A 25,397-nucleotide genomic window follows, 5' to 3' on the forward strand; every position below is an offset into this window, starting at 1 on the left:
CACACGCGGACACACACACGCGGACACACACACGCGGACACACACACGCGGACACACACACGCGGACACACACGCGGACACACACACACACACACACACACACACACACACACACACACACACACACACACACACACACACACACACACACACACACACACACACACACACACACACACACACACACACACACACACACACACACACACACACACACACACACACACACACACACACACACACCTCTTCTAACACTACAGGGGCCCTTTGTTCACTCTGGGGCCGGGACAGTCCTGCCAGACCAACACAACACACAGGGAAACAGGGACATCGCTCCAAAGGGGAAACTGATGCTGGGGTACAGCTAAGATAAACTCACAACTTTTTCAGCTTCACAGAGTTAACCTGGATGCCATGGACAGACACACATTCTCGTTTATGGATAAAAATGTACAATTGAACACATCAACATTGGTATGTGGTACATGAACAACTTGTAAATTGGGGTGGAATTCAATCTCTTAGTTAATGAATATCAGAAAGCGGAGTGTATTAAAATACTGCCACATAAACAAGCACACAGGCACGTTTTGTGGTGTGTGCTTGAGTATGGATATTACTCTGTGTACACGACTGTTAAAAGCCACACACGCATGCAGCTGTGTGTATGGTCCTTGGTATGGACAAGTCTAGTTACAAACAATGCATAAATTATGGCACGTGGACAATAAAGGAGTAAATGTATTACATAAGCAATGCATTAGATCTGTGCAACAAGGATTTATTCTATTTTGTGTATAAGCTACAGTCTCGCATGTGAATATGAAATGGTTCGGGGTGTAAAAAAAAAAAGCCAAAACAAACTAAAAACCTCATAGTTGTTTGAATGGAATGGAGACTAAACTGGGACCAAAAACTAAAACTACAGGATAAAGTATGAAAAAAAAGCGGGACAAACTGGACGAGACAAAAGATTATGTCCAGAGAACAGGAGAAGACAAGTGCTTTTTTGAAATACGGCTTCTCAAGAGGTGCAACTCAACAGCATTAACCCTCGTTTTGCCCAATTCAAATGGGAAAAGAATCTCACAAAATCATATTACGTATGGGTAAGGGTTGTGGCACAAGCTCTCGCCCCATCCCAACGATATACCCACACTACGCAGGTCTGGCTTACATCAAAATATATACTTAGTCCTCCTTATTGACCTTCAGAATCTTCCCACAAAAACATTCTTGGTTTTTAATGTGTTAATTAGGAGCATTTGTCTGTAAACTGCACCAAACACATAAAAAATATATACACAGACAAGGACAAAAAACATAAAAATAATTTCTAAACACTATTGAATTTAGCCTCTAAAATCTTAAATCATCCCAAGTAATCCCTGGTATGTGCCTGAATGCCATTTTATGAAACAAAACTTTACATAAGTTCTCATCAGTGAATTAGACAAACCTCCAAAGAAACAAATGGGATTTCTTAATATGAGCAACGTTTCATCATCAATACTCAATGTAATACTTTATGACTGACTAGTACAGCAAACGTATCATGTACTGACCAGTTCACAGGTGACTGGGAGGTCCTTTCTGAGCCACAGACAGACTCCCTCTCATGCCTACCTTGTAACTCATGTCGTTTATCACTCAGGGCCTCCTTCTTCTCGCTCCTTTTATCCGCAGGAATGTTTCATAAAGTGGGTGTATCACAGAGGATAAAACAGTGCACAATGACTGCCAGGAACGTAGAGAAAAACAGAAGTTCGGACTTGTATTCGAGTGAAAAAGGCCATTGAAACGCTACACCGTGGTGGGGTGAAATCATTAACATGTGTTGAGATGAGTCGAGGATAAGGCCAGATCTTTAGGGCTTTAGGCCAAAGAAGCTACTCATTTGTGATAACTGGAGGCAGGATGTAAGCAAGAGCGGCCACAGGAAAACACGCCGCTTCCTGTTTGCTGGAAACTGAGCTGGGATTTCTGTGGCAGTCGTAGTGGTCTATTGAAAATGATCTCATCTTAAGGCGCTGAACAAATGAGTACTTTTGTTCAAAGAGAAGTACTATGGCAGAAAGACAGGTCTCCAGTTTGAACAAACAACACCTCGACACTCAAATGTCTTAGATTCTATTATACATTAACAATACCATCTCTAAAGCTTCCCATTAGTATTGACAAAACAAACTAGAATGCGTCTTCGCCTCGCTGCACAAATATAGAGCACTAGAGCAAAGGGCATTGGAAATATGACAAAGGAGCTTCTAAACAGTTGATTCTTAACCTAGATCCAAGAGTGTAGAAAGTAAACCAAACCTTTTTAGTGCACATTCAGCACAAAATGATCAATATTATTATTAAAGAATGGAAAATGTACTCTCATCTTTAAAGTAAATGAAGAATGGTCTGTGGTAACATGTTAATTTAGTTACATTTTGGACCTGAAATTAACAGCAGGTGACGGATGTAGTCGTATGACCCCAAATTAAATCTTCAAAATAAAATATACATTTATGCACTTTTGTGGTTAATTTTACAGTCCATTCATGTAATTAGTAAGCAAATGTTTTCAATATCGTCCTCCTCTTGCCACAGAATCCCTGCTGTTGCTTTAAGTGTTAAAAGGGGTTCAGCAGCAGCCTGACTGATGCCACGGCTGCACGTGCGTGAGTGAACACACGGGGCATGTGGCCTGGGGCAGATGACGAAGCCGATGAGGCAGAGCTACAGTCAGATCTGATGCAGTCCAGTGCTGACGTGCTCAAATGTGTTTGAGTTAATTAGTCTCAAACAGCCGCTGTGCTCTGACTCCAGCTCCCTGATACCTCCTGCACACACCGAGACAGACACACACCGAGACAGACACACACCTCGGCGCAATCGGACTTTTAGTCGACGCTGGTGTGGAGAGGGTAGGAATAAAATACAAAACCTATAATCCTAGCTTTTGGATTAAAACGTTAATCTGAGCCACGATTCCCTCTGAAGTCGTCTGCCGCTGCATCATGACGGCGCTGAGGCGGCAGGATCCAAGATAAAATGTAGTGTCAGCCATAATTATTTTAAACTTAGCTTCAAACTGTAAATATAGTACAGTCAGGTCTGAAGTATTACGACTTAAGGAATCTATGGAAAACAATTTAGCCTTTGAATTACACACAACTCTCATGCAAGTTACATTTGTATAGCACACCAAAACCGGCCAACTGACAAAGCTCTGGGCTTCATAAAAAGCAAGACTCGGGATTCTTCAGCAGAGCTTATCCAGCAGCAAAGTCGTCCCAGCTCACCCAAACTAATTGGTCTGAGCCCACAGTGATGCAGCAGAGTGGAGGTCAAAGGGGAGAACTTCTGGCACTTTCATCTTGCAACAGACTCCCATCCCTGGTTTCAATTTCACATTAGATTCATTTGTGTTTTTTTTTAACACTTGGCAGAGCGGTTGTGGTTCAAATATACACAGCACCAACAGACACGCCCTCTTCTTTCTCTGCTGCTTTGGTTTTGTCTTGGAAGCAAAATCCAGGCCAAGGGAAGGAAAACGATAAGCAGACGCAGCGCTTGAAACTTCAGCTGCAGCCAATCACAGCCTACTTTACTATCACAATGCCCGCCTGCCCCGCCCACTTCTCACACTGTGCAGGAATGTGGCCGATAAGGACACAGGCCGCGCCCCCTTTGACTCTGACGTCTCTCATTCCTCAGCTTTTCCTCTCCTGGTCCTCTGCAGTGCTCCATCTCTGACACAAGACACCAAATAATGAAAAGAAAAATATTAGCAGCACAAGTCAAAAGGTTTTATTTAGCTCACTGTGCTCAAGAGTTGCACTTCCTGTAATAAAGTTATGATCTGATGGTGCACTTCTGTGGCCTGTTGTGAAGACTCAGACTTTTGAGTTAAAAAAACATGCACCATTCTCAATAATCTTAGGTCAGATCTACTTAAAATGGTCAAAACAATGATAAACAACTAGCTCCGCTCAATTATGGGGCAAAAACAAAAACAGATTTATATCAATCATTCAAACGAGAAGATTATCTGAAACGAAGAAATCAAACAGATCAACTGAAAGTAGGTGATGTATCTGTGTGGTAATTATCTCGATTACACAATTGTTGTAATCAATCAGAGCAATAATAATCAGTCAGAGTTGATTCAATTAGATATATTTTTCTATGAAAATATGTTTTTTACAAAACAATTAGCACAGGAATAATTTGTTTTATTCAAATTATGGCGTAAGGTTTATGACTTGGTGACAAACTGAATAAGAACTTAGCCTTGAACTAGAAAATGCCTGTGAGAGTCCAGGTTACGAGTGCTTCAAGTTGCACAATACAATGTTTGCTTACACATTACACAAAGTATGAAATAACACTGCAATTTGTACAGTAATTAGTGTATCTCCTGCAGTCAGGACAGAAAGTTTGAAATAAAAATATTTAAAATTCATTAGGGTATTAATTACTTATAGAGTGAAGAATAGTAGAATAATGTAAACAGTAAGTGCGTAGCCCAAGGACAAGGCTGGCTGCACATCAGAACACTACATATGCAGTGAACCTCTCTGTTTACTTGAAAACCTTAGGCCTACCAGTTGTGCTTTACAGCAACAACAGCCGAGCACAGAAGAATTTTCAAGTTGCACAATCTCCTCAGGGCTATGTGACTGTGAGCCACAACTTTGTGTCACATGGTGCCATAAAGCATCAGGCCGAGCCCACTCCACGGCATTCCCAAGCCTTCTGAGAGCGGCGTTACAATAGGCATGTTGTGGGCCAGAATCTATAGTGAATTAATGAGTTACTGTTGAAGCGGCCATTTTCCCAGCACTTTAACCAGCAACATAATTACCATTCCCAAAGAGATGAGCGGTCGGGAGGGGCTGCGAACATTGTCTAAACGGGGTTGCACAAGCACAGAAAGATAAAACATAAATGACTTCTAATGACGACTACAATGAACTCCTTGGCCAGTTGTAGATAAAGCTCTCATCCTCTGATGCACAAAATTAACTAATTACAATGAAGGGAAATGGGCTCCGGCCAATCAGCAATGGCACCTTATCGCTGTGTTATTTAGCGGTTCAAAAACAACGGTACCGCTGCCTTTGCGCACTGAGGGAATTTTGTTGACTGGAGGATTATTTAGGGATTTTCATATGATGTAACAGGAAAAAAGGCATTGTGTGGCTGTATACTGTAAAGCTTTAGGAGGAAGATAGCTATTTCAGGAGCGAGCTCTAAATATAGATGTTTAGGACAAAATCAGGTTGTGGAACAACTGTAGACTCACAATGCATGTAAACAAGCCCAATGTTTGAATAAGTGCAAATGCACAGAGAACTGCAAAGAGCCCATATGTCTGTTATGTATTATGCCAGGAATAAAGACAGCTGAGCACCAATGTAAACAAACATCTGCTGGTGTGTACCATGTGTCTCTCATTTCAAAATTGAACTCAAAAGATGAAAATGGTACAGTTATAGGTAGTTTATTTAAGTTATAAACAGGCTGTTTTGTACGTTTCAATCCAAAGACATAAGGTTTTGGATCAGATCCTGTAAAATTTGCTGTATTTGACATTCAATGTCTAATAATACTTTCATTTTTTTAGTGTAGTCAATATATATCTTTAATATTTAGATCATGTTCAGGAACATTTGCATTCTTAATGCATAAAAAGAATATTTGTAAGATGCTAACTGCCCTAATAATTCTTATGTTTTGCTTTAGCTAAGATCACATCTGGAATAATTCAAATAATGTTACTTTTTATTCAAAATTTAAAGTTCTACATTGTCCTAATTTCTAAGTTTTATGAGGTAGTTTATCTACATGTAGAGTAGCCATGACTAATGTCTGGTACAGAGCTGGTATGCAATACTACAGCTCAGAGTGCAAGCATAAATCATTACATGATGATGTTGCATCACATAGGCCAACAGCTTGTCATTAAATTCCTAGATTGTCACAACCAAAAGATTAAAAATGAAGATTTGCATGTAAAAAAAGGAATCATGCAGTTGTGTTTCAGAGGGGAAACTGAGAATCCAATATGATGCAAGTTGCAAATGAGCCGACAGCTGAGTGCGGTGCATGTGCAAAGGCATGTAGGGCAACCAGCCTTGGGTCGAATCTGTTCCGGCCTCGTTCTCCCTCTGCTCTCTCTCACCAGCTGAGCCACGGCTGCCACATGCACTCTGTCCTGCCCCCGCCCCGCCCTCGCCAAGACACTGTGCACTCTCACAAAACGGCCTGTGTCAAATCCCCAGTGCTTGAGAGGGACCGATAAACCCCCAGAGACCCGGGCACGGCGCTGGTGAAGAGCGCTGCTGTAACACTGCTGCTGATGTAAACAAGGCACAGTGGGTTAAAGAGCAGAGGGAAATGCTGCTATTGAGATGACATATGAGGACAAAGCATTTAAAACCAGCAACAGTGATATGGATTAATATCACTTTGTGTTTGAATGCATCTGAGGCCAACATACACCGGAAAATGTCATAAATATAGATAGTTAAAATATGTATAGACATAATTTATGTAGTTAAAGAGGTTTAATTACCAACACAAGACTATTTTTCTTGTTTCAATTCAATTTTCAAGTCTTGAAACCAGTTTGAAATTTCAATTAAAACACTCAAACGCCAACACTATTTCGAACATATTCCTTTTGTGCGGTGAGGACAAATTAAAAGGATTTACTCTCATGCGTTTAAAGACTAATGACAAATTGCATGGTGTGATATTGAATTAAAAGACGGCCATGTGGTGGTGATGATGAGCAGAATCATACCTTTTTAAATGTTAAGGTATCAGAAAAACAACATGAAAGCATTTGTCTGTAGTATTTCGCCATGAGAACTCCTCATTGGGACACAGCCCTGGTTGCGTCTCCTCCCTCAGCAGACAGAGGAGGTACAGACAGACTGGGCAGAGCGCAGCTTTGATCCAGGCGGTTTAGACTCTGCTCCTCAGTCTCAGCCAGAAGACTTCACTTCAGCTTCAAAGTATATACCCGTTTGTCTGAAAATTCACCAGTAAATCCAACAGAAACAAACCCTCTAAGCCTAACCCACCCAAGACAATATGAAAATACAATCATTATTTCAGGGACAATACTTTATTTAACCACACCCTTCTTATAGCAGACATGTCAACATTGCAAGTGCTTAATCCAGATGAAGTCAAGACAAATGTTGCCAGAGTCGATTAAAAACAAAAACATCCCAGACAATACTTATGAAATCAAACCACAATGAGCTCAGTTATGTTGGGGGAGAGGAGTTGTTTTGCAAAAATGCTGCTAAAAGACTCCACCCTGGCTCTGCATCAGCTTTAATGGATGCAGACATTTATGTGCTGCTTAAAAACACTTTCTAAAATGAAGTGCCCTGGCTTAATGTCATGATTTTAGTATACTGGTGTTTTTAAAGTCGAGCATGTGATTCTGATTATTTCTCTCTCACACTCACTCGCTTTACTCCAGTTTGGTCTGCCTCCCCGGGCTCCACCTGGCCCCCGCTGCGAGCTGCTGTTTGCCCTGGGTTTCCCTCCAAAGATGAAAGGATGAGCGCAGATAAGGTCAGACATGTTTGAGAAGCGCCAGCCAGAGTTTTTAAGCCGTTCTGGACGATGGGAGAAGGCTCATCAAGTCAACATTGTACAACCTTTACAAAACAATCTCATACTATCATCTATACTGTAAAATGCCATCTGTATGTAGTTATTAACAAAAGCTTATCCCTGAAATAGTATCCCTGACAAATAAAAAAACAGTCTTGGTTAACGGTTTGTTTGCGGAGATGAACCATTAACCAAAGCAGTGATGGAGAACAGAACAGTAGCACCACTTACTTCAAAGAGCCAATACACATCCATAGTGACTATGTAAACACAGTCCAATTGTTCATTCTACTTTCTACTTCTGCTGCACTACGGAACTTTTCTTGTGGATGAGGGGGGCGTTGTTGCCGTGCCTGTAATGTTCCACAAAACAGCGACGACACCGATCTCGCTTGCATTTGTTAAATTACAGTTATTTTTCTTGTTCAAAAATAAAAGGTGTTCTTATTATTGGGTCGCCTCTCCACAGATTTGACCTGTAACTTGGCCTGGTGGTCCCACTGGCTTGTTTCCATGGAGAGGAGTTCAGCACCACACTGTGAAACATTCCTGGCAAAGCAATAACATCTCCAAGGGGAAAAGCGTGTGGCGGACGGGCAATACTTTTTATCATCTTTTAAATACAGAGAAGTATAAAACCTTTAGCAGCTTGTACACAGATGCCCGCGCTTACTGTGGTGTTGATCTGTACAAATAATATCCAGTGTCACTCATTTTGTTTGGACCACAGGTGGGAGATATATTGAGAAATCGATAATATTGCAATAGTTGTTATGGAGATATACAAAAGAAAAGGTCTGTGTAATCTCCCAAACAAGTGAATAAAGTGATCTTTCAGTGGTTTAGTTTTGATGTTAAAATAATGCGAAATTACTACCAATAATACTATTTTGTCAATATTATCTGCCCAGAATTCAGGCTATAGTGGTGCACATATTTTTTACCCATAATTTTCCCTCAAACTATTTGTTGAGTATAAATGCATCTTATTTAACAGTATTTTTCATTGCTCATTTGTATAGTCCAGCTTGTTTTTAGGGGGCCACCATTGTCCTCTAATGATGGGAAACACTGAATGTGCATTTTCAAAATCAAATATTGTAGAAGTCTGACAGCAGCACATCACAGAAGAGTTTTAAACCGTCCCCATCACAGGAATAACCCTAAAAGTTAAAAGACGGGCTGACTGAGCAGGCGGTGAGTGCAGTTGGCAGCTGCCTGGTCTTATAGAGGCAGAGCGCACACACCTGCTCTCCTCAGGGCTCAGGACGCCCCGTCAAAGGTTACCATCAAAGACCTCACTGTTCGCTGGAGGAGGCCGAGGTGCAAAGTGTTTTCAGACGAAAAAAATTACGCAGTAGCAAATAGCAAACAAAGAGTCGAGTGGTTGTCACGCTAATAAAATGTATTTCTCTCTCTTGGCAAGCAAACTTTGAAAATATTTGGCTATATCTCGCTGTAGCATCACTTAACAAAGCAATTTACGATAATAACCTATACTGAAAGTGAAAACAGGAACAAATATTTCAATCTCATTATTTACATGGTCATCCTACATTCAAAACTAATCGCTCGTCTTCTTCTCCATCTTGAGTAAACAACCGCAGTCTCCCTGACGACTCAGCCCACTTCATGGCATGTGATGTTCATAAATTAGAGTAAAAACGCTCCACTTCAAGCGATTGTAATCGTGTTTTGATTTTGCAGTAAGCACTCGTGATGAAATGTGGATGAACATAACATGAATCAGCTTGACAGCGAGCTACTACACGCCGTTTCTAACCAGCTCAATCATTTCTGGTGCTCGAAAAAAGGGACGACAGCCACTAGGACTCCTCTTGATCCTAATTACATTTCCCTCCTTCAGTGATGTAAATGGAGATTCGCAATCATCAAAGCAAAACAGGCTGTTCTGGGCCTGCTGTGCAACACTAATTAATACAACCTTCTCCTCACTAATGCATCTCCATTCATCTGCGTTTGTCTTGTCAAAACATGAGTCCGCTGATGCACTAAATTATGCTCCACGTTGCGCTGTGTTCACATAAAGAGGAAGATCTGGCACAGAAGTGAAGCTGAGGAGAGCGACTGGCCACTTTATTGACCCGTCTTCTTTGAAATCAAGAATGCAAGTGCGTAGAACAGGCTTCCGTGTTTAATAATATCTGTGGTCTATATTTATCATAGCTTATACCAGTCAAGTGATAGTTTGTGAGGACATGTTGGAAAAAAAGTTGAAAATGACAGGATGTAAAAAGGAAATCCCATTAAATTCCACCCAGAAACGCAGGAAATGCAAGGAACATGATTTTCTGGCAGTTTAAACATTCTTTTAACAAGAAAATGTGCCGTCATACACATGTATTCATCAATATAGGGTGAATTAGATCATCTTTGGTCGTTGTTTACAATATCTTTGTTAAAGTTGAGAAAACTAGGTAGGATTTATAGCAAAATCTAAAATATACAAATGTCATATATTCAGAACAAGCTACAAATGATCATTGTTGGTGTGGACTGAGATCACAAGTACAAAACAAAGAGAATATACAAGCTAAATATACAAATAATTAGTTTCCATATACATGCCCCACAAAAATGTACTGTGCTTTCATCTCTGTGCTAGAAAAGATCTGATTCTATGTCCGGGCACTCTTAACATTGTGAAATATTTGAAGAGCCTTGGTAGAAGTCCACTCTCTTTTTGTTCAGTGTCACAACTACCTTGTTCAGAGCTTTTCCAACTCCAAATACGTATTTGTACAAAACTGATGTCGCATCTCCAGAGAAAGAGCAAAACAAGTCTTTGTATTTAGCCTTTCAAAATGGTGCTATTTTTAACAGAAAGTGTCTAATCTTATCTCTTCTGACAGCAGACCCTTGCCCGATAAAAGCTTATATCGTGGTTGTAAGCCGCCGTAAGAGTGAAGTATCCGTCTGTCTGTCTCAGTCTCACACAGTCACATCCACAGCTGTCGGGACGTCCAGAGAACAGGTCTGTGCTCCTGAGCTCTGCAGCCGGTTAAGTTTGGAAAGCATCGAGGAAATCCTCTCTTTCATCCACTCAGGGCAGAGCCGGAAACGTGGCACCAGGCACAAACACATTACTTTTATATGTTGTTCAGAAAAAACTGTGAAATGACACAACTAAGTAAGAGTGCCAGGCTGAGCACAGGCCTCGGGAAAATACTATATCAACAATCGTTCAATAAATAACAGACAAAACAATCTTTATCGCGGGTAATGTTTCTTTGGACAGGTGGAGGATTCGTTTTATTTATTCAACGGTCTAAAGCTCAAATCTCATCATACAGAAAAATAACTACAAAAGAACTGTTGTTTAATCTATTAATTTATCAAAGCTCGTTTTTTTAACAATATTGCACATTTAGAATACCTTATGGGACAAAGTTAAGGTCAATGTACACTTTAATGTCTGACTCACTCATCCTCCAATGCCACCGGGGCATCTCCTCATCTCCTACTTAGTGCTGCTTAAACAATATTGTGAAAAAAGATAGGGTGCATATTATTGGTAATCAAATATGTGATACTTTTGTCAAAATGTGTGCTTTGAATTTTGATTGATGCCTAATCAGGTTTTATTAAATGAAACGTACACTTTTGTAAATCTTGGTCGGACTGAAGACAATAACACAATTTTGATATATTGCATTAAAAAACTGATGCCATTCAAGTTGACAGAACTGTGTACATTGTGCAAACTTTCCAGACTTTGAAGTTATCTTGGCCCAAAGCGTCCGTTGATCTTTTTATTTCTGTGAGGAGGAGGAAGAAAGATGGATGGCGACTGGCGAGTGAAAGCAGTGAACTGCACTGGACACAACAAGGTCTAAGATGTGTGCCACATGTGAGCGGGCGCCTGAGGACAGTGCCAAGGCCGAGACTATTCAGCACATTGTTAGCAAGTGTTTGTGTGGAACTCTGATAAAGATAGAATGATTTGATCCTGAGTGTGGGAGGCAAAAGCGCAGGGGAGTATGGGACAGTGTGAACCTAAAAGCAAAAAACACCATGTTGTCATAACAGTCACTACAATATGCCTCGAGTGAGAGGAAATAAGGGTAATTAAATATGTTGTGGTTAGAATTAATGACATTATTTCTAGATAGTAATTTGGTTATTTATAATCGTCATGTGGTTTGTTCAGATAAAACTCTGGAGGAAGAAATTTGACGATTCTTTAATGCCTAAAAGTCTGAAAGGCCATGAAATGTGTATTGAACACCATTTGTATTATGCTTTAATACAACAAAATTCAAATCAAATCGAGCATCGTCAGTTTATATGAGGCAAACATATGACTGTTTTAGTCTTAAGTCATGTTGCGCAGCCTTAAATGTGATATTATTACAGAATTAAACTACGGTATAGACTGTATTGCTATTGCATACGGATACAATTATTTTCTGAGACTTTTCTCTTGGCAAATGATTTGGAGAATGGAAAATTGTTTATGAAATTCAGGAGAGGAAAGTTGTTAACGAAAGCTGACAATATATACACGTTTTCATATCGAATCGTGACGCATCATGTGGTTTCCCGGCGCTGCAATTTACAAGAGTTAGACAGGTAACCCACAGCAGTCAGCCGTGATAGATGCCATTATATTGGTATTTGACAGATGTGCAAATCGTCTCTGGCTCGGGCCCAACATAAACAGAGTTTAGTAGTGCGGCTGGGAGTGCGAGGAGGTGTGACAGCAGCACAGGCCGTACAGTGCAGCATAACGTCACCAGCTGACATCATGAAGCAGGTTTCGTTGAACAGGAACAACCGCTTGGACAGGCAAGGTTAAGCAAACACTGTGCACATTCCTCACTTGTCAAGATGAGGGGGAAAGTAGCACACATCTCAAAATTTTAAACAAACAATATCTAGGTCTAATACTGTACGAGGTCTGACCCTAAACTGAATCTGCCATTTTGTTACAGTATGGTTTCTACAATGAGTAATACGTAAAGAAGGCATTAGTCACTTTGTACAAGTGAGGAGGCACCAGGGAGGTCACTAACTGATACATGACTGATGAAAGGTGCATCACAGACAAGTAGATCATATGGCAAAGTTACAGCAGATAAGTAACACACTAAGCGATTTGCTGAAGGGAATGTAGTCATGTTTGAGAAAATAATGGAGGGATAATACACATAATCTAAGCAAACATCAGCTGTTCAATTCTGCAATCCATCAAAACAATCTAACCAGTGAAAATGGCTGATCAAATTACCTTCAAGACACAACTAACTAAAATAAATACAACAATGACTCCATTTGATTGGGCCTATATATTCTCACTACTTGAGGCATTCATGACTTGCAAGAGACATATCAGCAATCAACAGGTAGCAGAGACAAGGGACTGTGCTCATCAACAATCATATGTTCAATAAATCCATAATAAACATACTTTATCATGGTTCATGTCTCAAGCTGAGCCTGGGTCAATACAAACAGCAGAGCTGATGTGGCTGGTTCTGGGAGTAGGTTTCCAAATAGCCCATAGCTTCACACAAACGCAACTTTGATCAATGCTAGCTCATCTGATTTGTGTCTCCCATGCAGTGGTGTCCTGCTCAGCTCCTGCAGGAGCCTCTGTCCTGCAGGAGCCTCTGTCCCGGGTCCACACACGAGCTAACACGGGAGGTTAGACACTCGGATAGGTACCCACCTTATTAGAGGCTTTGGAGGACATTTTACTCGGGTATTCCTCTTCGAGGGGGCAGGTTAAAAGTTATTAAGTCTCTGGTTTAGTAAAACGTGCAGTATTTCCTTTTCAGAAAGAATTTTCGCCCAGCTGCCGCCGCGCCGGGCTACGATGTTATTTTATTTGATCCAGGACGACGAGAAACATGTCACGAAAAGCCGTATGGAAAGTCCAAAGTTCATGATCTTATCTCCGTCGATCGAAACGCAGGGCCGGGTTCAGTTTCATATCGAAACATGAAATACTCGTAGGCGTCAAAATAATAGTGTTTTAGCCCGCCTTAAATTGGCGTTTCCTCGCTAACCTCTGGCTGAAAAGTTAGGAGAGTATCATCAGTGGGACGGTGCAGAGTAATGGCAGAGCTCCTGCTCCGTGCGCAGCGCCGTGGAGAGGCTGTCCCTGTCCGGACTGAACCATGTCACAGGCACGGGGGGGACCAGCGGCAGGAACCAGGGCACCGCGCACTAAAGCCAACCAGAACTGCTCCATGACCAAATCATTATGTAGACATAAGCGTTTTGCAAGTCAAATGCACATATTTGCATGAATATATTGCATGTATTATATCAATTGATTTGTAGCTACAAATGAAACCCCCCTTTATTCCCACAAAGTACATCGCCTGGGATACAATGAGCAGAACCGACGCTGATGTCCTGCAGATGCTGAATGCTCAGTTTCACGGTGATGTTTCGTTCTTTTAGTTGATATTGAGGTTAGATCATGCGTTCGACCAGCACATTAATGAATAATTGTGTCTCCTTTGTTCTACATTAGTGCACCAAAGGAAAACAAATGGGCTCAAACGTCTAAAAAAGTCCACAATAAAATGTGCTCCCTCAAAGCTCCCCCAAAACAAACACGAGTTTTGAGCAGAGTGTCTGTGGTAGATAAGTCACCTCACAGGAAACCACAAATACCACTAAGTTCAGCTCCTGGACTTCCTAAAGTAGACCCCACCCACAGGATACAACAATCTCAGTCTGTATTGTTCCATGCTTACATCTACTTCCAAAAAATACTCCTGTGTAGCCTACAACAGCTATGTTAGAAACTTACCGCAACACAGCCCTCCTTTTTATAATCCATGGTTAGGCCTACTGTGCTAAAGCATCTTTCTTTCTTGCCCCACTGCAGAGCAGTGTTGTGTCTAGGTGGTCTAAGGGGATAATTCCCACGAGACAATAATCTCACGAGGCTAGAATACTGCCTGTTTGGAAAAGCAGACATGTCTTAAGGGTTGCAAGCAAGACATTCCCCTTATGAAAGGTCAGGTCAACAGAAAAACAGGACCAGAACTGTGCAACGCCAACCATAAAAAGTTAGCTTTTCTTGTTAGGTATATCTATTTTCGACAGTTATTTCAACTTTTCCAAGAACAGAAGACACAGAACACAAAGCCCTAGATACATACTAATATGGATGCAAGTCGCTCACTCCTGGTGTAGCGCCTCAGTTCCCTCTCAGGATCGAACAGTGCGGACAGCAAGATGCTCAGCATAATCTAAGAATACTTTTCCAAACCAAAAAAAGCTCTTCTCTTCTCACACAAAATCACTGTTATCTTTAAATAAAAATTACATCCTGGGCTGTTCAAAGCCTCTGACCACAGTCCACACCTGTGATGGCAGAAGAGATGATGTGACAGTGAGGAGCACAGCGTCAGTGACACTCCAGTGTGATCAAAGCCATGTCGGCGTTGTGTGACGTGCTGTTGCCATTGGCTCTCATATGGACATATAAAGAGGCACAGCTTGGCAGGGCAGTAAATGGCTTCAAAGCTCAGGTGCTCTCATGGAAGAGCAGGCACATGGAAACAAAGGCTTGCATGCAGTGCCGCATTTGGAAGGCTGCACATCACAGGGTTCATTCACCTCGGCCTCTCCTGCAGCGAAATGACTAATGTAGAGTGAAACAGCATAATCGGAGCATCCTCAAAATGTACCACTGTCTACTGATGCAAGTAAACCGAGGGAAACGACATCGAGGTAGTTTTTCTGTCTCCATCTGCCCTGCATTTACTTTGAGGGGGACTGCATGTGACACTCCTCTGGTCTGTCTGCACCCTGGGGCCTAAAGGTCCAGCCGCGCTCCCTCTGTGTTTCTTTACACTAATAGGAATCATCTGGAAGCACAGGTTCATCAGTCAAGTCATTCATAGTAAGGGTGGGGACGGTGTTGGATGTCACATTTTAGTAATCAACAAAGCAGAAACGTTCAGCATGAATAAGTATTGGCATGTGTTACATAAGACAATATGAAATATCTAAAATGAGATAATAATAAAGAAAAACAGGCTAAATAAGTACTAGATAATACACTTATAAATAGAGGGGCACATTGAGATAAATATATATAATTGTGATTTTTCTGGCGATTTATGTTTTAATAATAGTATTCTGTTCAAAGTTTTTAAAAAAATTGTCTGAAAACAGTCTGAAATAGGCCTAAAACCTGACAAACAAATAGAATAAACATATGTATTTCAGAACCAGCGAGCAGTTTTTATGCAGAATAAGTATTTTATTGTTGAGGAAATTATGGTACTAAAAAAATTGGAGGCTTTGCAATTGACTAATTACTTCCATTTAGATTTCGATTCAATTGAAATTGATCTACTTATAACAGACAAAAAAAGAGGTCCAAACCAGGACAGAATTTTGAGCTTCACTTAAAATCTAATTTATCTAAAATTACAAACAGGAGTTATTATAAATTTGATCTACTTGAGACCAAAAGCACTGTTGTGTATTGCCTCATAGTAATAACCATATACACATGTCAAACTTAAGAGGCCAGCTGTTTGTGACCAGATTAGTATAACATTACAGGATTAGCGGGGCATCTCTTGTACTCAGCGAGGACCTTTCAACACAATGTTCCTTCTGTTTTTTTTTAACTCTAAAAACAACACAACCCACACAAGGGTCTCATCAAATATTGAATGTACAGAGCCCAAAGATCAAAAAGCTTTTTACGGAATGTACCACAGATACCTTTAAATTTACAACACACGAGTCATCCATCTTGCAGGAGTGGCCTTAAATCTGATCCACCACTAAAAATGTAAACTGCTTCCTGACATCCAGCTGTCACATATTTAAAGATAGTCATTCATAAATGACACACCCATTACATGCCAGTTGTAGTAATGTGTAATACAGTTGTGCTGACTAAACAGATACTAAATCTTCACTTCAAATACATAACTTGTTCTTATTAGTGTAGATGCAGAATCAAAAGACATAGCTCAGCACTTCTTTATATTTGTTTATCCAATTTGTTTTCATCTTGCTGGTAAGAATTATGTGATTTTGCAGAAAAACAGACACAAAGTAACAGAAGAAACCTTTGATATAGGCTAAATTCACTGGTGTGGATCTGCACTCTCTGTCAGTGAGGAGGACAAATTCACCCCAAATAGATTAACTAACTAAAATATCACTCGTCCCTTTCTAACTTTGTTCTTTTTTTGGGACTCAAGGGAAGCTGGGACACGTGTGGCTTTAAGTGAGAGGGATGAAGTGAACTTGAATGAACTTAACGTGCAAACATACTCAAATGACCAACAGCTTAAAACACTATGTGAAAACTGTCTGAACATGTGTAAAATCAGGGGTATTTATTTCTATACATTTTATACATTTGATATTTGATTATTGTATTCGTTGCCAGTAAATGCCTCTTGGAAAACGAACTATCCACCTTTTCTTACCTTATTCCAACACAATACAAATCTAACATCAAAACAACACAGTAATCAGTGTTATAATGTTCCGAGCGTTTTGTCCTTCAACCTTATTCCTGCGCGTTCACAAATCAGGACACACTGTTCTGGAGTTATCTTTCAGACTCAAATGCTACAAATTAGTCTTCGGCCTAATCATGGGCTTAGAAAATGATAAATATTCAAGACGCCTCGATGATTAAAATATTATCCTTGCCTGCAGAATCAGACGGTAGACACAAACATAACTCATAAACTGATTCATAAACGCATATCTTGCACATTTCTTGTAGCACTGAAAATAACCTGCACCCGGGCACCCCACACTTGTATGTGAATTTTACCATCCAAAAGGTGAACTTGGTGACACATGATCGAGAGTATAGTAGGTGGCATGTTACAAATTGGAAGAGTCAATGTCTTTTTGATGAATATAGAAAACACTGTTATGATGGAATTAAGTGCCAGACAAATAAAGGAAGATAAAAGTTATTTTGTGGGTGACCAAATGTCCAATGACCATCTAAAGCCAATGCAAGGATAAGCTTCAAATCTTTATGACTTCTAGATGAGAATGAACAGTAACCTATATTTCAGATTGTTTATCTGATTTAGTTTAAAATGTGAAAATTAAAAAAATTACATCATGAATTTTGTTTGGAAGAAATTCTATTGTATTGTATTGTTTATAGTAAAAATAAATGCAGCAACATTTGAAAATAAATAAATAAAAATAATTAAGCGATGTCTTCACTTTTATGGGTCTATACATATTTGTCTGATACTTAAACCTCAACTAATACAATTTAAGTCACATTTGAGCACTTTTCTGTTGAATAAATATAATTTTAGTGATACTACATATTTAGCATAGCCTTTGACTTTTGTTCTTGTGCTAATACGTCTGGCTTACTGGTGCAAATAGCCAACTATGCTCTGTTAATAAATTGTCTAAGCTACTGCTGCACCTCAGAGAGAGACAGACTTATGGACTGGTCAGGACAACAGCTGCGGTTCATGTTACAGCGCTGACAGCACGCCGCGGGCATTTAAGTGCCATTTGACACATTCTGTAAGTGGCATGTAATTGAATTTCAAGGAAGAGTTGAGATTTACAAGTCTAATACAGGAGGAATTGCACATCCCCGACTGGCGGGGTCTAGTGATGCTGTTACGGTCACAGATTTATAATGCAGTGGTCTAACATCACTGAGGAACACGCTGCTCTTCAGTAAATGACTTTAATTTCAAAACTGTCTACCAAATGTTTTCAAAGGCAAAGAAATGTTCTCATCTGCTCATAACACCACATCCCAAACCAGCATTTAAATGTCTTCTTATTTGCTGTAGCTCATGACTCCATCTAGTGGTAAAAATGCATCAAAGTTTTTTAAATTAAGTGTTTTGGGACAAAGTACATGCAATAACATAAACTGCATCCATACTACCTTGTCAACGTCTGATCTTGGGAGCTATGCAGGGTTGGTAGTGGCTCTAGTGTAAACTGTGGTTGTGTCCTTAGGCAGGACACCTCATCCTTGCCTAGATTGAATGAGGTGTGTGAGTGAGTGATGTTGGCTTCTGTCAGTCTACCCCATGTCAGCTCTGACTACAATAGTATCTTACAACTTACCACCATGGTGAATGAATATTGTGCAAAATGTAAATCCACTTTGAGCTGTATTATTATTGTTACAAACAACATTATTTTCCCCCTCCATCCCTTGTTGGGAAATGGGAGGTTTTGTCTATAGGAGTTTTTGTTTATAAGAGATCTTCTATTGAGAGTGTTTTTCAAACTTCCTATAAGTGATCAGTTCTTTTCCTCTGTATCTACCTCTGTATCTACCTGCGTTGCAACAATGAAATTTCTCCATGTGTGGACAATAAAGGATTATCTTAACATATTATTTGGCTGTTGCAAATATGACAGGCCCTCCCTTATATTATCATTGGTAAATATCATAAAAAATGTATATGTCCTTTAGCTTGCTTCTAATGCAGAGTAAAATTAAAACATAGGAAGTACATATACAATTTGCTATGATGCACAACCTGGCTCATGAACCATCATTTGATAAAATACATTTCAATGCATTCAAACATGAGAAATTGTCGCAAAAGTGATTTTTTCTTAAGGTAATGTGAATTGAAAACCACATACAGTCTATTGAGGGGTGCACGGTGGCAAAGGCGGTTAGCGCTCTTGCCTCCCAAGAAGGAGAGGTTCGATTCCCGGACCAGACCAACATCACATGATCTCTCTGGGTGGAGTCTGCATGTTCTCCCCGTGTTACCGTGGGTTCTCTCCGGGTTCTCCGGCTCCTCCCACCGTCCAAAGACATGTATGTGTTAGGTAAAAATTGGCCCTAGTGAATGAATGTGAGCGTGAACTGTCTGTAATGTCTATGTCTCTGTGTAGACCCTGCGACAAGTTGGCCACTGTCCAGGGTGTACCCTGCCTAAGGCCCGAAGTCACTGGGATAGGCTCCAGTCACCCGCGACCCCGAAAGGGAACAAGCGGTAGAAAATGGATGGATGGATACAGTCTATTGCAGCCACAGAATAGGTACATGAGTGTAGCTGTCAGAGCTGCCCTCCCCTGCCTGTTCTGATTGGTCAGTGGCTCTTACCATGATACGGCCTGTTACTGCTACATTCCAACAGTATGAAGCCTCTGGCACAGAGCACAGCAGTGGAAACTGTGTGAGCTCCAGGGAAAAACACAATTCAACTGAAACAAAGCAAAGAAAGTTGCACTAAAAGATCATTGTCATACTAGAACAACTCAAATGTCTACTCACTACTCACTATTCAATCTAATACAAAGTCACGGGGTAATGTTGAAAATAATTTATATTTTTATATATTCCTCTGACCATATTAAGAGGATATTTTTGCTACCCATCAGGAATATGCTAAAACATCCCTATACATCTCCTGGTTGAGGCTCAAGTATCTCACAAAATGTGAGCGCAGTGTAAAATAAACCTCAAAAGTGCAGAAATATTGCTTTACACCCAAGTTTCAGTTCTTTATTTTATATTAATCTCATTTTGCAGCCTTGATAGTTTTTCTTACTGACAATATACTCGACATTCCAATTTTTGCATCGCTCCAAAGCAATTATAATATAAACCTTTTCTTCAATATAACTCCCTCCTCTAGCCAACGTATAATGAAGTTGGATGAAGTAGCACTTTCTGAACAGCGTCTCAACATCTGCAAAGAATAAGAAACAGCGAAGTGATACGATTACATCTATAAATATTATTTTAACTTTGTTCAGCCACCTTTCAAAATATACCAATCCAGGGTGACTTTCCGTTTGCACAGCTTGTATCAAACATGAGTCTGTTCTTATTCCTACAGGGTTCAATAGGTCATTTTACAGGAGGTTGTTCTATACAACAACACACCTTACAAAACATAATTTATTTAGTACGCATTGTTATGTCAGAGTAGTTGAAACAAGTTCAAATGTACAAACAGTGATGCCCAACTGTTTCATTATTATTTAAAATAGATACTTAGTAAGTTAACTGTACACTAGGACCAAACAACAAAAAACTTTTCAGTAAAAATCAAAATGGAAAAGCCTGAAACAAGTTGTGACTTTGAACTGTAACACAAGCCTCTGTTGACATTAGAGCAGAAAATTAACTAAACCAAACTACACTCAAAGAAAGAAATCTGAATTAAGAAATGGCAAATTAAAATAATCTGTGCTTGTAGGATGACTCAACAATACACACATTCCTAATCCCATGATGATGTTGTGTTTTGGTGGGACAGTGGTTTGGTGGAGCAGCAGAAGCAGTGAGCCGCGGCGGCCACAGGGGCAGCTGGGAACGGCTGGTGATCAGATGTGAAGGGACCCAGGCTCTGTGTGTTAGCTGACTAATCCTCTGCTTGGGCACTGCCAGCCTCCGCACTCATCAGCTTTGGTGTTCTCTTCTCAGACGCATTTTTATAACGTCCCACTGGTCGATTCGAGGTGCTAATGCCCGACACAACAGGGCATAATAGCGGGTGATTATGGAGTGCTGTTTTAGCACATTTGTGGAGTGAAAAGAATGAAAAGCGCCACTAGCCGTTGTGCCGGCGCCGCGCTCAAAGGCCCAGTCTGATGAACTCAGCAGAACAGTGAGCACACCCAAAGCCAGTCTGAGCCACCTCTCTGGGGCAGTGACCATGGGGCCCAAACCGAGCAGAGAAGACAGGGCAAGAGGATTTACATTACGGCTGTACAGTGAATATACAGATCCTGTGAGCTTATACAGTACAACTGGAAAATATATTTGTTTGATTAAACCTGCTTTGTAGCCATTCTTTCTATGTGGGTTCAGACACCGTTACCGACTCTTTTAAAGATTGCTTAATAATGCCAAAATATAGCAAATGATCTACAGTGCAGATTGAAGAGATATATCAATTTGCATTGTAGTTGTATTCTTGTTTTGTTCTTTTAAATCTAGTGGGCCTACTGTTTTCACATAACACTAGGCCTACATAGTTTCTCTAAATTGTTCTAAACTGTATTATATTAAAACATCTTTTGAAGATGAGGTTGTTTTCTGCAGAGGATGTTGGGTTTACAGTGACAGGTTTCAGTCTGTGACACACAGGTTGGCCGTATACAGTAATGTTCAGAGTAGGTTTGCTTTATTTGCTTTTACTGGATCAACAATGACCTGAGATGTTATCTGCATGTGTTTGCCTACACTTGTGCAGTCACATGACCTCCTCAGGTAAACAGCAGCGAGACTTCACCATGTGACCTGAACAGTAAACATCACATTGAGGCTCCATTGGGACAGTAACAGATGCGTACAGCATATGCTGTTTCTGATATGCCATGAACACACAAGAAAATGAGCGAGCGATTTTTGCTGCTGTATCAAATGTTGTGCATTTAATCATAACTATTGTGTAATTGATATGGATTTTGGCCCTTGTTAACATTAACAGTACAATGACTATCTATGTCACATCTTCTGCTAATGTCTAACCAGGAAGTACAATGTCACCAAAATTGTAAAACCTGGGTAAAATATGCAATGTTTGTACAATAATAAATAATATTCATAGTAGTACCATCTGTACTTGCACCGGAAGTATATGGTACATTTGACTGGTGCTAATACAACAGCTATTCTTACAATCTTGCTATTATAACTACTGCTAGCTGCAACTAACTTAAAAAAAACAATACAGTACTACAATACAATAGAATATTACAACTAAAAGCTACAACTAAAACAAGTTCAGTTGCACCTACTAATACTACTACCACTGACATACAACTATACACAAATAACCACTACTGCAACCACTTCTACTATCACCTCAAGTATATCCCCCTTTACAGTATTACCACCACAGATTTGCCTTAAATGTTAAAAATGCAACTGTTTTAAATTATTTGAGCCAATAATGTATTGTACATCTGACTGTTATCATTGAGCAAATGCACACCCTTAATTACAGCGCCTATTGGAGGGAACAATATGCAGAGGACACTACTGGGCAGTGATTAGCCGTGTTGTCATGCTGTTAGTCAGAGTGCAGTATGCAACAGCAGCAGTCCCCCGGGAAGGTCAGCCCCTATGACACACACTGAGCAGGACAAGAGCCGCTGCAAGCCCCCACTGTGAGTCACGGCACCGGACCACAGCCAAAGCTCAACAACCACATATAAAACAGCATAGCCAGACATGTAGGACAATTTCAGGTGTCAATCCCTCGGTTGTAGCAGAGATTTGGAAGTACCATTTACAACTGGAATATTAAAAGGATCAAAATAATCCTCTTTGTGTTTCCATATAGACTGACCACAATTTTCACGGATGAGATTAAATGATAAAAGTTACGGAGCAAGTTGATATTATGTAAACGCTTAAAGCCTGACATGATGTAATTAATTTAAGGCAGGAAAAAAAGTGTAAAATATGTTTTGGTATTGGGAAAATGAAACGCTTACTGTAAAAATGTAAGACCTCATAAGTCATAAAAACTGTGGTACCTTTTGGAGACGGGAGGAAAAACATTCATCAACATCGTACAACGGGTTAGATAAACATTTAGTTCTTTCTGCAGTCGGATCTTGCCTTATTAAAAACGATTATATTTGATTGTATCCATGCAATGACCATACCCAACATTACAGCAACACTGCATTGATTTTACAATGTTCTTCTTGCCAGTAAAGGTAGAAAAAACAAAGACAAGCAATACGGTCTAAAACAAACATCAATGACAATCATCAATAAAAGATTACGTTTAAAAAGAGATGCACGCTCACCGCACATGCGCCAGCCTGCACACACAGAGCCATAGTGCACCTGATGTGTCCCTCGCCTGCACCCGCCGCCGCCGCCGCCGCAGTAGATCAGAGCATGTGGAGCGAGGAGCAAAGCCGGGTGAGCGCACTCTGGGGACTGAGCGCGCGGCCAACCTGCTCTGACATCTGTGAGGGATGTGCGATAATCTACATGACACTGGGCCTGACAGGAGAGCAAGTATCGATTTAAAAATTCTAAAATTAGATTGGAGCGGAAAAGCTTTTCGGGACGACCCTTCTCAAGTGACCAGAGCTTTGATGATGGGACACCTCCGACAGTCCAGAGTGAAGACAGGCTAACAGCAGTAAGGCCCTTTGGCTTGACCCCCTCATTCCCTTCCTCCCTCGGTTCTCTCTTGTGATAACAGAGACATTCCTGGGCCCTGCCTCTCCACAGGCCTCTCCTTTAATTTCAGCGCACTGCAAGGAATGTGGGGATGGATGGTCAAGCAGCCAGAGGGCCACAGCAAACACATAAGAGGAAATGAAGAGCATTAATAAAACAAAGTCTGTGGCATCTATGGGTTACAGCACCTGGGAGTCCACTGCAGCGTCATATAGGCATGCAAAGTCACGGAAACATCTGCCGAGCAATGACAAATCCATCTGAAGCCTGTTCATATGGAGCTGTGTAGAAGGATTAAGCACTAGTTCTATATTAGAATTATTATCAGCAGACAAGGCCAAGTCACTCTACTGTGTGGGATCACTGCAATAAAACTGTATCTCAAGAGAGGTAGGAAATGTCAAAAAATGGTTGGTATCTCGAAAGTAATTAAGCCTATATGGTCTTCATGCAGTTAAGAGTTAAGATAGAATGTTCCATGGATTACTAAAAATAAGTGTGTGTCAGAAGCCCTCTATGATGACAACAAGAACAAGGCAGTTTACGTCACCCGGATCGGCGTCACCGGGGCCCCATCCTGGAGCCAGGCCTGGGATGGGTGCTCCATGGCGAGCGCCTGGTGGCCGGGTCTTACCCCACGGGGCCTACGGGCACAGCCCGAAAGAGCGACGTGGGGCCGCCCTCCCGTGGGCCCACCACCCGCAGGAGGATCCATAAGGGGCCGGTGCAGAGAGATCTGGGCGGCAGCCGACGGCAGGGGCCTCGGCGACCAGATCTCCAGACACAGAGACTAACTCTGGGGACATGGAATGTCACCTCGCTGGGGGGGAAAGAGCCTGAGCTTGTGCGGGAGGTTGAGCGATACCGACTAAATATAGTCGGCCTCACCTCCACGCACAGTTTGGGCTCTGGAACCCATCTCCTCGAGAGGGGCTGGACGCTCCACTTCTCTGGTGTTGCCCGCGGGGAGAGGCGGCGGGATGGTGTGGGCTTGCTTATAGCCCCTCAGCTCAGCCGCCACGTGTTGGAGTTCACCCCGGTGAACGAGAGGGTCGCATCCCTCCGCCTTCGGGTGAGGGACAGGTCTCTCACTGTTGTGGCGGCCTACGGGCCGAACAGCAGTGCAGAGTACCCGGCCTTCTTGGAGTCCTTGGGAGGGGTACTGGACAGTGCACCGACCGGGGACTCCGTTGTTCTACTGGGGGACTTCAACGCCCACGTGGGCAATGACAGTGACACCTGGAGAGGGGTGATCGGGAAGAACGGCTTCCCCGATCTGAACCCGAGCGGTGTTCAGTTATTGGACTTCTGTGCTAGCCACGGATTGTCCATAACGAACACCATGTTCAAGCACAAGGGTGTCCATCAGTGCACATGGCACCAGGACACCCTAGGCCAAGTCAATGATCGACTTTGTTGTTGTGTCATCAGACCTCCGGCCGCGTGTCTTGGACACTCGGGTGAAGAGAGGGGCAGAGTTGTCAACCGATCACCACCTGGTGGTGAGTTGGATCCGCTGGCGGAGGAGGAAGCCGGACAGACTTGGCAGACCCAAGCGCATTGTGAGGGTCTGTTGGGAACGTGTAGTGGAGCCCTCTGTCAGTAGGGTATTCAACTCGCACCT

General features: G+C 41.4%; 1 protein-coding gene across 10 annotated transcripts in view; it reads right to left on the reverse strand.

The window, feature by feature from the left end:
- tjp1a (tight junction protein 1a) overlaps nt 1–25,397 on the reverse strand; it is an 87,407-nt gene that overhangs the window by 29,343 nt on the left and 32,667 nt on the right. Inside the window, exon 1 of one of the 10 annotated variants that reach the window (XM_072464796.1) lies at nt 23,389–23,684. The exons of 8 other annotated variants lie outside the window; for them this stretch is intronic. In XM_072464796.1, the coding sequence (XP_072320897.1) occupies nt 23,389–23,421 (33 nt within the window). In that variant the 5' untranslated portion in view covers nt 23,422–23,684. Of the gene's footprint in view, nt 1–13,321; nt 13,730–23,388; nt 23,685–25,397 lie in introns of those variants that run through there. One more of the 10 variants, XM_072464799.1, reaches the window with a different exon arrangement.

This window comes from Eucyclogobius newberryi, unplaced genomic scaffold (assembly GCF_026437365.1).
Source record: "Eucyclogobius newberryi isolate DKJ021-1_F unplaced genomic scaffold, fEucNew1.0.hap1 SCAF_5, whole genome shotgun sequence".
Lineage (NCBI taxonomy): Eukaryota > Metazoa > Chordata > Actinopteri > Gobiiformes > Gobiidae > Eucyclogobius > Eucyclogobius newberryi.